General features: G+C 42.3%; 1 protein-coding gene across 1 annotated transcript in view; it reads right to left on the bottom strand.

The window, feature by feature from the left end:
* Positions 1-14,762, bottom strand: part of MOSMO (modulator of smoothened) — a 61,005-nt gene extending 46,243 nt beyond the window's left edge. The window contains exon 1 of the mRNA XM_042972145.1: positions 14,657-14,762. Coding sequence (XP_042828079.1) covers positions 14,657-14,762 — 106 coding nt within the window. The remainder of the gene's footprint in view (positions 1-14,656) is intronic.
* Between the last annotated feature and the right edge of the window lie 1,190 nt (positions 14,763-15,952).

Consider the following 15,952-nt stretch of genomic DNA (forward strand, 5'->3'; position numbering starts at 1 on the left):
GTCATGACCTGAGCTGAAGTCGGACACTTAATCGACTGAGTCACCCAGGTGCCCCAAAGAATAAGCATTTAGGTAATTTTTCTTCTTTAAAAAAAAACCAAAACAAACAAACAAACACACACACACACAGTATTTAAAAACTTTTTTTAAATGTTTAAAATGTTTTTGAGAGAGAGAGAGAAAGAGCGCAAGCATGAGTGGGTAGGGGCAAAGAGAGAGGGAGACAGAATTCGAAGCAGGCTCCAGGTTCTGAGCTGTCAGCACAGATCCCGACCTGGGGTTTGAACTCGTGAACTGTGAGTTCATGACCTGAGCCGAAGTCAGACACAACAACCAACTGAGCCACCCAGGCACCCCAATACATTTTTTATTTTAGAGAGAGACAGAGCACGAGCAGCGGAGAGGAGCACAGAAAGAGACAGAGAGAGAGACAGAGACAGAGAATCTTAAGCAGGCTCCACACTAAGTGTGGAGCCTGACATGGGGCTTGATCCCATGACTGTGGGATCATGACCTGAGCCAAAATCAAGAGGTGGATGCTCAGCCCACTGAGCCACCCCGGCACCCCACATTAGGTAACTTTTCAAGCACAAGTAAAACATCTACAGCAAATCCTAAATTAGAAGCCAAGTTTCAACAGAGGTACTCAAGTTAAAAGCACTTATTTTGGAGGGGCGCCTGGGGCTCAGACGGGCACTTAGACGGTTAAGTGGCTGACTTCAGCTCAGGTCATGATCTTGCTGTTCTCAAGTTCAAGGCCTGTGTCGGGCTCTGTGCTGATGCTCAGAGCCTGGAGCCTGTTTACGATTCTGTGTCTCCCCCTGCCACCCTCCCATGCCCCTCTCCTGCTTGCTGTCTCTCTCTCTCTCTCAAAAATAATAAACATTAAAAAATTTTTTTAAAAATACTTATTTTGGGGCACTTGGGTGGCTCAGTAGGTTAAGCATCTGACTCTTGATTTCGGCTCAGGTCATGATCTCACAGTTCGTGAGTTTGAGCCCTGAGTCGGGCTCTACACTGACAGTGTGGGGCCTGCTTGGGATTCTTTCTCTCCCTCTCTCTCTCTCTGCCCCTCCCGTGCTTGCACTCTCTCTCTCAAAATAAATAAAGTTAAAAAAAAAAGACTTATTTTGTACCATCTGATACCCTAAATGGCATATAAAATATTGTTTTTCTCCTTTATCTATTATAGGTCCCCCTAAACAACCGGTAATCACACTAGGCCAGACTAACAGCCCTTTCCACAGGCTTGAATGAGGAACACAGGATCCAATCTCTTCTGTAGCACCTTGTTTCCCCACGGCAGAGATCACTTACCCGTTACAAACTCATCTCCCCCATGTCCACTCACCACCATAACACACCCCACATATCATATGTACTTTCATGTACTCATACACACCTTCCTTATCTCCACTGATTTAACTCTATCTCAGGTTATTGCACCTGAGGGAATCCCTTAAACATACATTTCCTGCAAATTCTCTCGTCTTCCTCTGATAGTCAAAAAATGACATAAAATATTGTTGACACATGTAAAAAGAATCTCCGTGAAACACCCACATCACATAGAAGGAATGTCATAAGGTTTTTTTTGTTTTTAACTGAAGTACAGTTGGCACAAAATGTTACAGTAGTTTCAGGTGCACAACACTGATTCAGCAAGCCTATATAGTATGCTGTGCTCACCACAAGTGCAGCTACCATCTGTCATCACACAACGCTATGACAATACCACTGACTAAAGGAATGTCATAAGCTTTAAAGTCAAACTGGCAAATTAAAGGATCACAGAAATAAACTTCCTTTTCTTAGCCCTTTTTATCTCGTTAAAAATGCTATTCACAATGCAACCGTACTGCTTTATACAATTTTGTTGTTGTTGCAGAAGTAAATATTTTAGGTACAATATGGTCTTATGGGCTAACCTAGGAATCTAACTCCTGTATAGATCCAGGGAACCACCCAGTCAACCTAAAAATTAACTTTCATCTTATGACATTTTTTGTCAAAGTTGGGAATGACTATATAGTAGCTGGGCCTTACTTCCAAAATGAAAACCAACTGATAAATGGTAAAAAGAAAAAGAAAAAAAAAGAAAAAAAACAAGCCTGCATTCTGAGGATAGTCAGCTACTATACAATAATGTGATCTATGTAACAATGTAAGTATCATACTTGTAAAAATGAGGTAAGATTAGGAATGCCAAATATTACCTTCTCTTGAGTTCTAGTCCCTTTGTGCTTGGATATTCTACTCTCACTTCAAACATAACATGTCTAAACCAAACTCATCACCTTTACCGATAAATCAGCGCACTCTCCAAAATTCCCAATTCTAGTCCCTACTCTAGGTTCAAAATCTTAGTGTCAACTGTAACACCTCCTCTTTCTTGCCATATGCAAGCTTGGACTGATTGCTACTTAAGGTACAGAGATCCATAAATCATACTCTGTTAGTAGGGAACTTTCAGGCTGAGAATAGATAACATAAGCAAAGATTTAGAGATGAGAATACAGATTATATTTAGGAAATAGAAAGTAATACAGAGGAGCTAGAATGTAGATCCGTGCAGGAAAAAAAAAAGTATGATCTAAGGTTGGAAACATAAACTACAGCCATATTGTGAAGATACTTGAATGCCTTTGTGCTGTGGAAGATGAAAAGTCACTGAGAGTTTTCTGGTACGAGCACATGAAGTGGTTAATAGCCAGGGTTCTGCAGCTAGACTTCCTGGGTTCAAATCTCAGCTCTTCCACCTATCAGTTTTGTGACCCTGGGCAAGTTACATGACTTTTCTGTATCTCTGTGGGGCTAATAACAGCATCTATATAAGGATGTTGTGAGGACTCAATTAGTAAATACATATAAAGTGCCTAGAAAAGCATCTGTCATAAAGTAAATGCTATGTAAGTATTTGTGATTCTTATTACATTTATCCTTTAGGAAGATGAATTTAGCAGCAATGTATAGAAATGAACTAGAACAAAAATTTCCCTGCCTTTACTCACGCTATTTCACCCTCAAGGACAAGCACTGCCCAAGTTTTCATAATTATTTAAATATTCATTAAGTGTTATCATCTATTAAGCTCAAATGCCATCTCCTCCTCGACCACCTGGACAGAAAGTAGCTACATCATATATTTGACACTTATTTCTTATGTATATAAATTTATTTCTCCAAAGAGAGCACAGGTTTCTTGAGAATAAAATATTTTTTCATTTACTTAAATGCAATCTCTCAGAATATTTAGTACAGTTCCTTACAGACCATACATACTTCAATAAGCATTTGTTGCGAGACTGTCTGGAATAAAGTCCAGTGGTATAAGAAATATTTATGGGAAGATCTAAGGACTACTTAGAGTAAATTAAAGATTTATTTTATTAAAATGAATGGTACTTTTAAAATGAAATAGTCATAAATGAAATAGCCTTAGAAATCTTTGCTTTTAAGTTAGTGGGCTGGTCGCAAAACTAATCTGAAGATGGTCTGTTTTTGAAAAAAACCTTCTATTTTATTACAGCTGAAAGTAGACCCAATGATGTTCCTGGGTGAAGTAGCTGAAAGTAGACCCAATGATGTTCCTGGGTGTAATGTGAATACACCACTAAAGGGGAGACCTAGTGAAATTTTGCTCTCCCGTTTTCTTACTTGACCCAACCAACTGCATTTATCTTTACCCGTTTAATCTCTAATGATAGTATATAGTCCCTAGTTGAACAGATCTATATTAAAAGTCAACAGCTGCCTTTTTGCTCAATATATACAACAGCCAAGTGTCAAAATGCCAAATGTGACCTTTTATTTATAGCAAAGCTAGTATAAAGAGACACACAAAAAAAGTGCAGCCTTTTCCTCCCAATTAAGAAAAAAAAATACAGTTCAAACAAATGTCTCTTTGCTTTAAAACTGGAATCATACACTGTAACGTCATATAAGTAAATTACACGATTTTGGTATACACTCATAAATACATGTATCATTGATTGTAACACCCAAATCCATATGCTTCTCTATTTTGTCAACTCTAAAGCAATAAATCTCAAAGGAACATCACATTTTACTTGCTCATGCCATATCTGGTAAGGATTCTCCTCCCTGTAATTTACAGCTAATGAGAGAATACATAGTAATGTTCGCATAGGTGTGTTTTTGAAGAGTGACTTTGATCCAGATACTTATTTTTAGGCACCTGATATTCAAAGATCCTTAGGTTCCTTCATGACTCTTATTTAACCTCTCTTGTTGAAATGCAATAGCTTTGCTAAATATTACTTTTCATCAGTCTGTAGCCAACAAAGAATGAAACAATGCAGCCACCATATCCAATCAGTTGTTATCAACTGGATCAGGTGTTGCATGTAATCAACTTTTTAGCAGCCAGCTGCTAGTTGGCCAAAGAACTAAAGAAAACTCGGGAAAAATTGTGTAGCTCCAGAGCTTGAAAATAAAACATTCTGACAACCAAAAAGATATGAATGTCATGTTTGCATAAATCATCATAGACAGGTAAGGCTGTAACTATGAAATTTATACCTATACATTGTCACCGCTGTCACTGTACAATCTAATCTCCTGGGTTATGTAGGGTGTATAAAATAAACTCACTATGTAAATCATTATCCATTCAAGTTGCATGATTAAGCTCTTATTTACAATTCAACAATAACAATTTCATAAACAGCAATATTTCATTATGTGCCTAAATTTCCCCTATAAGATTATGTAATATGGTCCACTGCTTACATACACATTAATATGAAGTATGGGGGCGCCTGGGTGGCTTGGTCAGTTGAGTGACCCACTCTCTGATTTCGGCTTGCGTCATAACCCCAGGGTCGTAGGATGGAGCCCCGCGTCAGGTTCTGCACTGAGTGTGGAGCCTGCATAAGATTCTCTTGCTCCCTCGGCCCCTCTCCCCAGCTTGTGCATGCTCTCAAATTAAAAAAAAAAAAAAAAAAATGCAGTATGGAAAAAACACAAAAACTCACAGTTGCATTACAGAAACTAATAACAACTAGAAGAAATTTTATTCTATAAACAAAAACTAAATCCTCAGTTATACTACTTGTCAGGTTTCTATAAAGAAACAACCATCTCATATATTTCAAACATATTTCCAGCCTTTCAGGTGAAGCTAACTGACTCTATACTCAACTGTAAAGTTTACAGACCACTAGGTCTTAGATATATTCCTTTAAAAATAACTTCCGAGGGCACCTGGGTGGCGTCCGACTTTGCCTCAGGTCATGATCTCACGGTTTGTGGGTTCGAGCCCCCGCATCAGGCTCTGTGCTGACAGTCTGGAGCCTGGAGCCTGCTTCAGATTCTGTGTCTCTCTCTCTCTCTGCCCAACCGCCGCTCACTCTGTCTCTCTCTCTCTCAAAAATAAAATAAAACATTAAAAAAAAAAGTTAAGAAAACAACTTCTGAACTAAATGATTTTCACAGTACACTGCAGTTGTTACCCTTCAACCTATAGGAGAACATAAAGTTGGAGTCTGAATGTGCATAGCAATTAGAAGGGATGAAAAAAAGCATTAATCAAATCTGAATGATATAATTTTTACTAATAAAAACTCTCAACTACAACTTGTCTAAAATTACATAGCTAGTAAATAGCAGGACTGGGATTTGACTATGTCAGTTTTGGTTTGACCCCAAAATCTGTGTGCCCTTTGTACTATGCTAGGCTGCCTTTCATTTAGAAATCTGTTTTCTTCTTCAGTCTGTTCCAGAAACCTATGAACCCAATGCAGGCCTTGCTTTTTGTACTTATATGTGTGGCTTACATTACCACTACCACGGACTTCAGAGTCTCTCTTCCTAGATTGGGTTCGGCTGGGTTTCAGTTATATTCAAATTCAGACACACCATGTTGCCTTAAGTTTCTGTTTAGAACAAGGCAAGCTCTAAGTAAATAAGATAGGTAATAAAAAGGGAAATGTTAAAAAATTCAAATGTTATGACTTTTTATATAATTATGATTAATACTTGAGCATTTTGCTATGTACTAGACCATGTGCTGATTCCTTATATGCCATATTATATTTCCTCATAACCATCATTTGAAATAAATATACAGTCCTATTTTATAGCTGAGAAATCAAATTACATGCCCCAGATCATAAAACTCATAAAAAGGGAATCCAAGAATCAAATGTAGATATGGCTGACTCTAAATCCCACAGGACCATTTTAAGTTTATTGTGTTGCAACTCCAGTATAAACCTAGTATTTGTCAAGAAAGGGGTTAAACAATCCCTGCTCCAGGTCAGACTCTGCTGAACAGTGAAGGATTGCTATACTGACTACACTGTGCCAGCTCTGAAAGCCTTGGCTCTAGCAGCCAAATGACAGAATTTAAGAAGTCTGGTCAGTCTAATAAATGCAACAGCATCATCACTCTGTAATTTCTTTATCACAATTTCCTTCCTTTTAGTGATCTCCATTTACTTATGGCTTCTGTCCATGTTCTTGGTCCCAAACTTCCCTTCTCCACAACTTTTAGGCCTACTGGCCTATATCCTTCATCCCAAAGGGCCTATATCCCCGTTGGTAATGGTAAAAAGAGAGGACTTCTGGAACCAAGGTTGTAAACGAAATAAATGCTTTGTTCAGGAAATTTAATCTTCTATTGGAAAACTGGCCTACACTGTAAAATTTACAGCAACATAAGTGATTTCAAGCTTCAAGTACATCCTGTGAACACTATAAAAAAGACTGGTCTTAGAATTTTTATTCAAAGTTATTATTTGCTAAGTATTATGTATACTGATAATGTCACTTAAAGAATTTTAATAGTTATTATTTTTGAGAGACGGAACACAAGTGGGGGAGGGACAGAGAGAGAGAGAGACAGACAGACAGACACAGAATCCGAAGAGGGGTCCAGGCTCTGAGCTGTTAGCACAGAGCCCCATATGGGGCTTGAACACATGAACTGTGAGATCATGACCTGAGCTGAAGTTGGATGCTTAACTGACTGAGCCACTAAGATGCCCTTAATGTCGCTTCTTAAAAATGTTCATTTATTTTTGAGACAGAGCGAGCACAAGCAGGGGGAGAGGACAGAAGATCTGAAGCAGGCTCTGTGCTGACAGCAATGAGCCTGATGCAGGGCTTGAACTCATGAACTGCGAGATCATGACCTGAGACCAAGTCAGATGCTCAGCCAACTGAGCCACCCAGGTGCCCCAATAATGTCACTTTTTAAAAAACCAAATAGGGATGCCTGGGTGGCTCAGGTGCTTAAGTATTCCACTCTTGATTTCAGTTCAGGTCATGATCTCACAGTTTGTGAAATCGAGCCCTGTGTCAGGCTCTGCGCTGACAGAGCAGAGCCTGCTTGTGATTCTCTTCCTCCCAATCTCTGTCTCTCTCTGCTCTTCCCTTGTTCACATGCATGAACTCTCTTTCTCAAAATAAATAAACTTTAAAAATAAGATAAAAAGCCAAAAAAATGTTTGTACCACTTTACCATTTTGAAGAAGTATTACTGTTTGAAGTAAAAGAAATTTACTGGCCCAAATATTTAACTGATGGATAGATAATGGATAAATATATCTGGCAATAAAAAGACTAATTACTAAAGTACTAACATTTACTATAATATGGATGAACCTTGAAAACATTACACTAAGTGAAATAAGCCAGTCATAAAAGACCACATGTTGTATGATTCCACTTACATGAAATGTCCAGAACAGGCCAATCCTTAGAGACAGAAAGTAGATTGGTCCCTTCGACTAAGAACAGGATGTTGGGGGGTCATGGCTAAGGGATGGGAGTTTCTCTCTGGGGTACTGAAAATGTTCTAAATTTTTCAAAAAAAAAATTAAAAAAATTTTTTAAAGCAGTGTACTGGCAAAAGACTCAAAAGACCATTGAAGAAATTGTTAGTGCTTTTTAAATTAAAGGAGAACATAATTTCAAGATTTTTGCCCTCTTAGGTAGAACCAAATTCTGTCCTTCACTATGTCAGGTACAAAGTGATTACCAAAATGAAGTTCTAGACAGACTGCTTTGTTTAAACTGATGTTACAAAGCTCCTTCATGCGAAAGTACCTCTGTAATCACTTAAATTGTTACCATTCAGGGGAGAGGGCTTATTGTTTAATAATTTTTTATTACTTAATAAATGGTGTTTAATAAATATCTGCTTGGGCAGCTTATAATTTTAATGTTTTAAACCAACGACTCAAATCTGTAGGCCAGGATCTACTTGTGATCTTGAACTCTAACATGAGAGATGTCAAGCACCACAGTCCCTTATCTGAGGTTTCCAGGATTTCCTGTGGAGAGAGTAGTGGGTAGCAGAATGGGAAATGATACTCTTTCAAAGTCTTTCACTTCCCCAAGCACCTGCCAGTTTTTATACTTGAGCGAAAAGAAATCTCTTCCTCACAAAATGTCAGCCGTCTCCTAGGTTTCAAGTGGTTTTCTCCCCCACTTGGATAGGGATAGGGGTGTGTGTGTGGGGGGGGGGAGGCTATTAGAATAATGTTCTTAGCTTATCTGTGTCCCCTCACTTATTCCTTCCCAGGTCAGAGGAATGACTTTGACTGGCAGTTATGAAAAAATTGGGTATATGTGGTCCAACTTTTTGTCCTTGGAAGCAAGTCGCCCATAAGGAGCCCTCATTTCCTCTGTTCTTTCATGCTGGAAGTCTTATAGGGCAGGTGCCTCAGTCCTGTTTGGGACTGGATGGTTAAGTTTGTTCAATCGTGAGATCCAGTAAGAAGAAGTTGCTTGCCCACAGATAAAAGCCATGTTCTCCAATATTCTCTTTATCAGCAATAAAATAATATCATGGATCCTAATTATTCTTTCTTTCCCTCAGTTCAGAATAACAAGCAGGAAAGAGTGTGTCGGTTATTGTGACTCCTTACACACTCTAAACAATTTTAAAAAGAATGAAAATCTTAGGAATAAATACACTCTGACAGACTACAAAGTGAATGTGATAACCAACTGTATAAAAAGAAATTTTGATTAGACATAAAGGAGGAATTCCTCTATGTACTGGAAGAGACTTTTGGAAAACATTTGGAAATCTTCGTTAAGAACACTAAGAAAATTCATCTAGGATGATTTGGGATGGTATAACCCTAAACGGTCACTACAATCTTTGCTGTAAAGGATGATGCCTCAAAAAAGGAATCTCTAGATCATTTTTTCTAGATCATCTTTTTTAGTTTGAGAGCGAGAGCGAGAGCGAGAGAGAGAGAGAGCATACACATGACAGGGGGAGGGGCAGAGAGACAGGAGAGAGAGAATCCCAAGCAGGCTCAGCACTGGCAGTGCAGAGACCTATGTGGGGCTTCAACCCGTGAACTGTGAGATCATGACCTGAGCCGAAATCAAGAATCAGACGCTTAACCAGCTGAGCCACCCAGGAGCACCGAGATCATTTTATTTATCAGAAGCAGCTTTGCTTAATTGTTGACCTTGTTAGAATTAACTCAATAATAAAACTCCCCCCACCCTTCCCAAAAAGTTTGTCTCTTTAGAGATGAGAAAACAGTGACAGTGAAGTTAAGGGACTTGTACAAAGCAAAGGACATCACTTTGAGACTAAAACCCAAATCTCCCTCTTCTGTAATCTGGCAAGAACTTCAGCCACTTAAGAATTTTAATCTTGTTGGGGCACGTGGGTGGCTCAGTCGGTTGAACATCCAACTTCAGCTCAGGTCATGATCTTGCATTTTGTGAGTTCGAGCCCTGTGCTGGGCTCTGTGCTGACAGCTCAGAGCCTGGAGCCTGCTTCAGATTTTGTGTCTCCCTCTCTCTCTCTGCCCCTCTCCTTCTCATGCTCTCTAACTCTCAAGAATAACATTTAAAAAAAAAAAAAAGAATTTTAATCTTGTTAAGTAAAAAAAGGTATGCATAAGTAAGATATAGGTAATACTTCAATGAAGGGTTTTCTTGAAGGGAATATGCAACACTGAAACTCAAATCTCATGTGCAAAGCATTGACATGTGGGAAAAGATGTAGAAATGGCTATTCTACATTGGCTAAATATAAAAAGCCTAAGAAATCAAACCAAGTCATGGATGTTAAGTTCCTTCAAAACCTATAAAGCACTATATAAAATGAAAGATACTGCAATGAGTTCCAGTAACCAGAAGAAATTTGATCGTGGCACAGCAGAATTACGCAATTCATGATATTCAACTGCCATTCAGTATTTTTTATTAACAGAAAACACTAAGGGTCCTTACTGAAGTGCCCCCCCCCCCACCCCCATGTACTTCCTTCATACCTATTTCATTAGGTCTTCAAAAGTTTTTGCAGAACCTACAGGATATCAGAACAAGCTCAGGACATGTTACCACATACAGACGAGAAAAGAAGGAATGTACTTTCTCTGTATTTGCATCAATACAATAAAAAACTAACAATTCTGCCAGTATGAAGCATGGCCCATAAACTTATGAGAGTACAGTTTATTAGTCAAGATTTTAGGAAATTATCCTATTCAGTTATTTATTGTTTTTGGATTATTTCATTTCCTTCTGTGGTACTTCAAGCAGAAACTGAGGAGTAGAGAAACTAGAATATGGTGATGAAAGACTAAATGAAGAAGAACAGTACAGGAGTAATGCAGAAATGCCAAGAGAGAAGACGAATTTCACTTGTGATAAGCCTGGCCATATTTTTTTTTTAATTTTTTTTAACATTTTTATTATAAAAAAATTTTTTTTTTAATGTTTATTTTTGAGAGAGAGAGAGAGAGAGAGAGAGAGAGGCAGACAGACAGGCAGAGACACAGAGGGAGACACAGAATCCAAAGCAGGCTCCAGGTGCTGAGCTGTCAGCACAGAGCGCAACGCGGGCTTGAACCCACCAACTGTGAGATCATGACGTGAACCGAAGTCGGACACTTAACCGACTGAACCACCCAGGTGCCCCTGGCCATTTTATTCTTGATACTGCCTTATACCCAAGAACACCCAATAAAGAAAATGTGTCAGTTCTCACAGTAACAAGTTCTGAGCTTTAATTTCAAAAAATCAACATGTTATTATAAATGAGAACAGCAATACAACAATATCTAACCTTTAATGAGCACTTACTGTGTTAGGCATTTTCTAAATGTTTTACATGGATTAAATCAATCATCATAATAATCCAATGAGGCAGGTACTACTAACATCCCTATTTTACAGAGGAAGAACTGTAAAGAGAGGCTAAGTAACTTGCCCCAAATCAAAGAGCTAGTAAATGATGAAGTTTGGATTTGAATCCTGAAACTTTCTGTACTAGTTCACGGCAGTGGTTTTCAAATTATATCTGCAGAACCTTTTGGCTCTAGGATTCAACTTTCAAAATATATTTTGTTCACTTAAAAAACTGCAGTAAAAACATCACAGTCAAAATATGCTGTATTTAATGCACTGAGGGAATCAACACAATAACCTTTTGCTGCTAGGCTGTCACTTCTGTACAGATCTTAGAATAAAGCTGGTCCTGTCACCTCTGCAATCTTATTCGAACTTCCTGTAAATGTTTCATTGATTTGGAAGGTGGAATTCTGTCTAGATTAAAAAAAAAATCTCGAGTAGATCTGTCTGCTCAAATAAAAGTGTACATTGAGTGTACAAACTCTCTATCAAACTTCAAGTGTATCTTACCACAACGCAAGAGCTCAAGAGTCGACAAAAGAACATCGCATTTAAGTTCTGGGGGGCTTACCGTCTGATATATTTAAGGTGATAAACAGGGGTTAGATATGATTTTGAAAAAATTTCCTACCGTTCCTACTATCTCCTGTTTCAAGCTACAAAGTTTTTAATTGAAGGGTGAGATGGCAAGGGAAACTGTTAGGAGAAAGATCACCTCTCCCACCTGTTTTAGCCACACATCCCCACTGACACTCTGGACCTCATGCCCACAATTTCCTGCCCTTCCACTTTGCTGTATCAATCACTCCCAGTCAGTCCTTCAATTCTGTTGGGTTCGCGATGCCACTGACCATATACCATCAACTGTTTCCTTTATTAACTTTTACTTTTTATCCAGCTGAGAATCCATGAACCAGCATTACAGGGACATTTTGGCTAATAGTTAGACACCTTTGTTCCTCTGTGATTTTGTTGCATTTCACTGGCAAACTCCAATCACGAAGGAAACGTTCTATTGGTTTTCACCACTGACTGGTATCAAAGCAGCCGAGCACTACCAGAGGTCAACAAGGCAGTTGGCTGACCGCACTGTATGTTCTTCACCACTGACCTCAGTGAGGCTTCCACAATGCTAGACAATCCTACTATGTCACTGGTTGGCATGCTTTCTCTGCAATTGTTTACCTATTTCAAACATTTTCTACTTCCTTCGATCAGCAGACTTCTGTCCCTCCCATCTCTGCAGCAACTCACAGCTGAAGACTTTGTCTACTGTTATGAAGGAGTTATTCCCATCCTGCACAGTTGAAAATCCATGCATAATTTTTTACTCCCCCAAAACTTAACTACTAATAGCCTGTCGACTAGGAAGCCTTGCCAATAGCATAAATAGCTGATCAACACATGTTTTGTAGGTTATATGCATTATATACTGTATTCTTAGAATGAAGGAGGCTAGAGAAAAGAAAATGTTAAGATAATCATAAGACAAAATATTTACAGTACTGTACTTATTTAAAAAAAAAAAAAAAAAAAAGGTCCACGTATAAGTGGACCAGAGCAGCGCAAACCCATGTTGTTCAAGGGCCAACTGTGTATCTTTCCCATGGACATTTAGTCTATTTTTTACATTGGGATTCACCTAAAAGCACATTGCAAAAAGCGTCTTCTCTGCTAGAACAGTGAAACCTCTTTGCCCCTAAGTATAAAAAGCCCCAAAGCCTCATAAACGGAGTCACTGCACATATAATTAGGATAAAAAACAAAACAAAACAGGTCCTGAAGTGGATGTCACACATATAACTGTACGAACTGACACTGCTAACATTTTCAGAAACAGCATATGTAGTTTCATCAAATTCCAAACCATCCTATCCTTTCTTACACACCTCACAAGTTTAAAAAAACTGAGATATAATCGATGTATAACATCTTGTACATAAGGAGTAGAACGTGCTGCTTTGATACATTTATATATTGCGAATTTACCACAGTAGCATTAGCTAACAGCTCAGTCACATCACAATCATCATGCATGTTTTACCATTAAGAGCTCTGCTAGAACTGTAGAGGCAAGAAAAGGAGAATTTTTTAGTGTGTTATTTTAATAACCCGTAAATCTGACAGCACGATTTTGTGTTACTAGATCTAGATGGAGGAGAGGAGGCAGGGAGGAGGGAGCAACAAATGTCCCAGCTACAGCTTTCTTTTTTTTTAAGAGCTAAATATACTGCAGGATAAATACAGACCCGTAAGTAATACTTAAGAAGTAACTTTGACAGCACAGGGATACATTTTTATAACAAATTATTCACGGAGGGAGTCTGACAGTCCCAACCCCCCTATATTCCCTTCACCTGCACTGAACGAGCAGTTAGAAAACAGGCTCATTCCTTCATTCCAGTCAGCTCTCCTGACAGCTGCTACGTTAATTACAGGGCTGGTCTCACAGCTCTGGGTGAGTGTGAGTGTGTACAGGTACGTATGTGCGATGACGGCCCAAGCTGAGAAAAATCCTGCACCCGGGATCCCCTTCAGAAAGATGCCTACTTCTCTCCGGAGGGCACCACCTTGTCTCTGCTGCCTCCAGCTCGGTGGTGTTCCAGCGGGCACCGCTGCTGCTGCTGCTGCTGGGCTGCCTGCAACTCTAATGTGTTATTTAATTTTGTAACTACTATTAAGATCTCTAAAGCGTTTTTGTGATGCGCTGGAATGAAAGATGCTCCATAAAATGAAGTTTATTATTAGTATTATTATAGCTCCCGGGCCTAAAATAAAGCAAAATTATAACCACACAGACTTCAAAGGGAAAATCGGAAGCCACATGCGTCTTAAACACAGCCGAGCGGGCAGGGGATGGGCGAGGGCGCGGGGAGGGGGACCCGGACGCAGCACGCCAGCTCCTCCGGCACATTAACCCTGCCTGGTCGGGCCACCGGGCACCCGGCCGCAGCTCCCTCCCGCGGGGAACGGGGGCCGGACCCGACTCCCGTCGCAGCTCTCTGGTGGTCCTCGCACTGCCCCCACGGGCTACCTCGCTCCCAGCCCCGGCTCCCCGCCTCGTTTCTAATTCCTGCCCAGGCGCCTCAGTTTTCTCCAGAGCGGTTTCTTCCGTCTCCCACCCGGACTCCCCTACCCCCGCCCCCAATCCAGGACGCAGCTCGTTCCTCCTTGGTCCCTCAGGTCCGGCGACCGTCTCCCCGCCACCCCCCTTCTCCGTCCGGGACCCGCCAGCCCAGCCCAGGTCTCCTCGCCCTTCGGCCACTTTTCGCTCAGCCCGGGCCGCCGCTCCCCTCAGCCCCGGGGTCCCGCTCGCGCCCGCGCGTCCTCCTCTCCATTCCCTCTCCCCTCCGGCCCCCGGGGCGCCCGGCCCCGCCGCCCCAGACGCCTCTCCGCCCCCTCCCTCCTCAGGCCGCCCCCCTCCTCGCAGCCGCCGGCCCCGTCTTCCCCTCGGCCGGGTCTCCCCTCCCCTCCCTCAGCCCTCAGCCAATCCCCCGCCCGGCCCCGCGCGCCCGCCGCTCACCCGCGGACTCCCCGGTGTTGATCCAGTCCGGGTTGGCGATGCTGGCGATGGCGAAGATATCGGCGGCCAGAAAGAGACATCCTGAGATGATGGTCAGTTTATCCATCTCCCCGCCCCGCTCCCCCCACCCCCCGAGCCCCGGGCAGGCCGCGGCCTCACGCCTCCCGCCCCATGGGCCGCCGCCGGGGCCCGGAGTCCCCGCGCCGCCGCCTCGCGCCCCCTCGGCCCCCGCGCGCCACTCGCGCCCTCCGCGCGCCCGGGACCAGCAGCCGCGGCGCGGCCCGCACAGCCGGAACCGCCGCCCGCCCCGGAACTGCTCGGCTCGCCCGCCCCTCACCCGGAAGCGAAGCCTCGGCGCTGTCGAGGCCAGACCGGGTCCCGGGCTGTCGCGTCCCTGCTCTGTTCTCCCGGCTGTGCCGCCCGCCTCGCAGCCCCGGCCCGCGGCCCCCGACCCTCCCCACCGTCCCGGGCTCGGCTGCCCCGGCCTCTATTGGGCCTCACGTCTCGCTGCCCTGGAGCCGGACTGGCACCCGGCCCAGGCCCATTGCCCCGCGCCTACCGGCAGGCCACGCCGCCTTTGAGCTTTCTTGCCAATAATAATGTTATCGTTGTTAATGACTGGTGACAAAATGCCCCTCAGTCTTTAGCCTTTCAAAACGGACACTGGATTGATGGGTGGGAGACTCTGCCAAGTGACCCGGGGCCCCGTACAGCCCTTGTCACCTTCTGTTAGCGTTGCCCCTTCCGCGTCGTTCAGCTCCGGGACTGCCCCATTTAGGAAATAACTGTCGACACCTAGTGGGGTTACTGGGCTGGACTTGCGAGGCAAGATTCCTAATCTCCGGAAGCTTACATCCTGGTGGGGAAGAGGCAAACATGTTAAAAATTTATCTTTACAAATGGGTCATTTCAGGTGTTGCTTTATGAACTAAGTGGGGGTCGGTCTGATGGCGGGGGAGGAGGAGGGCTGTGGTGATGCTTAGGATGGCCAGGGAAGGTTCACTGAGACCACCACTATCGTAAACGCGTAACGTGTGAAGATTTGGGCAGGACTACTCCAGACGGAGGGAGAAGCAAGTGCAAAGAGGATTAGGGGAAGGGACAAGGAAGAGGTTGGCTTGTTCAAGGAACTGTGGAATAGCCTGTTTGGCTGGACGGTAGTATGAAAAGACAGAGAGGTAGGTGGAGACCAGATGTAGGGTTTGGGGAGCCATGGTAAAGGGTCTGGATTTTGTTCTAAGTGCAAGCGAAAGGCACAGGAGGTTTTCAGCAGGAGACTGACAAGGTCTTATTTAA

This window comes from Panthera tigris, chromosome E3 (genome assembly GCF_018350195.1).
Source record: "Panthera tigris isolate Pti1 chromosome E3, P.tigris_Pti1_mat1.1, whole genome shotgun sequence".
NCBI classification, from domain to species: domain Eukaryota; kingdom Metazoa; phylum Chordata; class Mammalia; order Carnivora; family Felidae; genus Panthera; species Panthera tigris.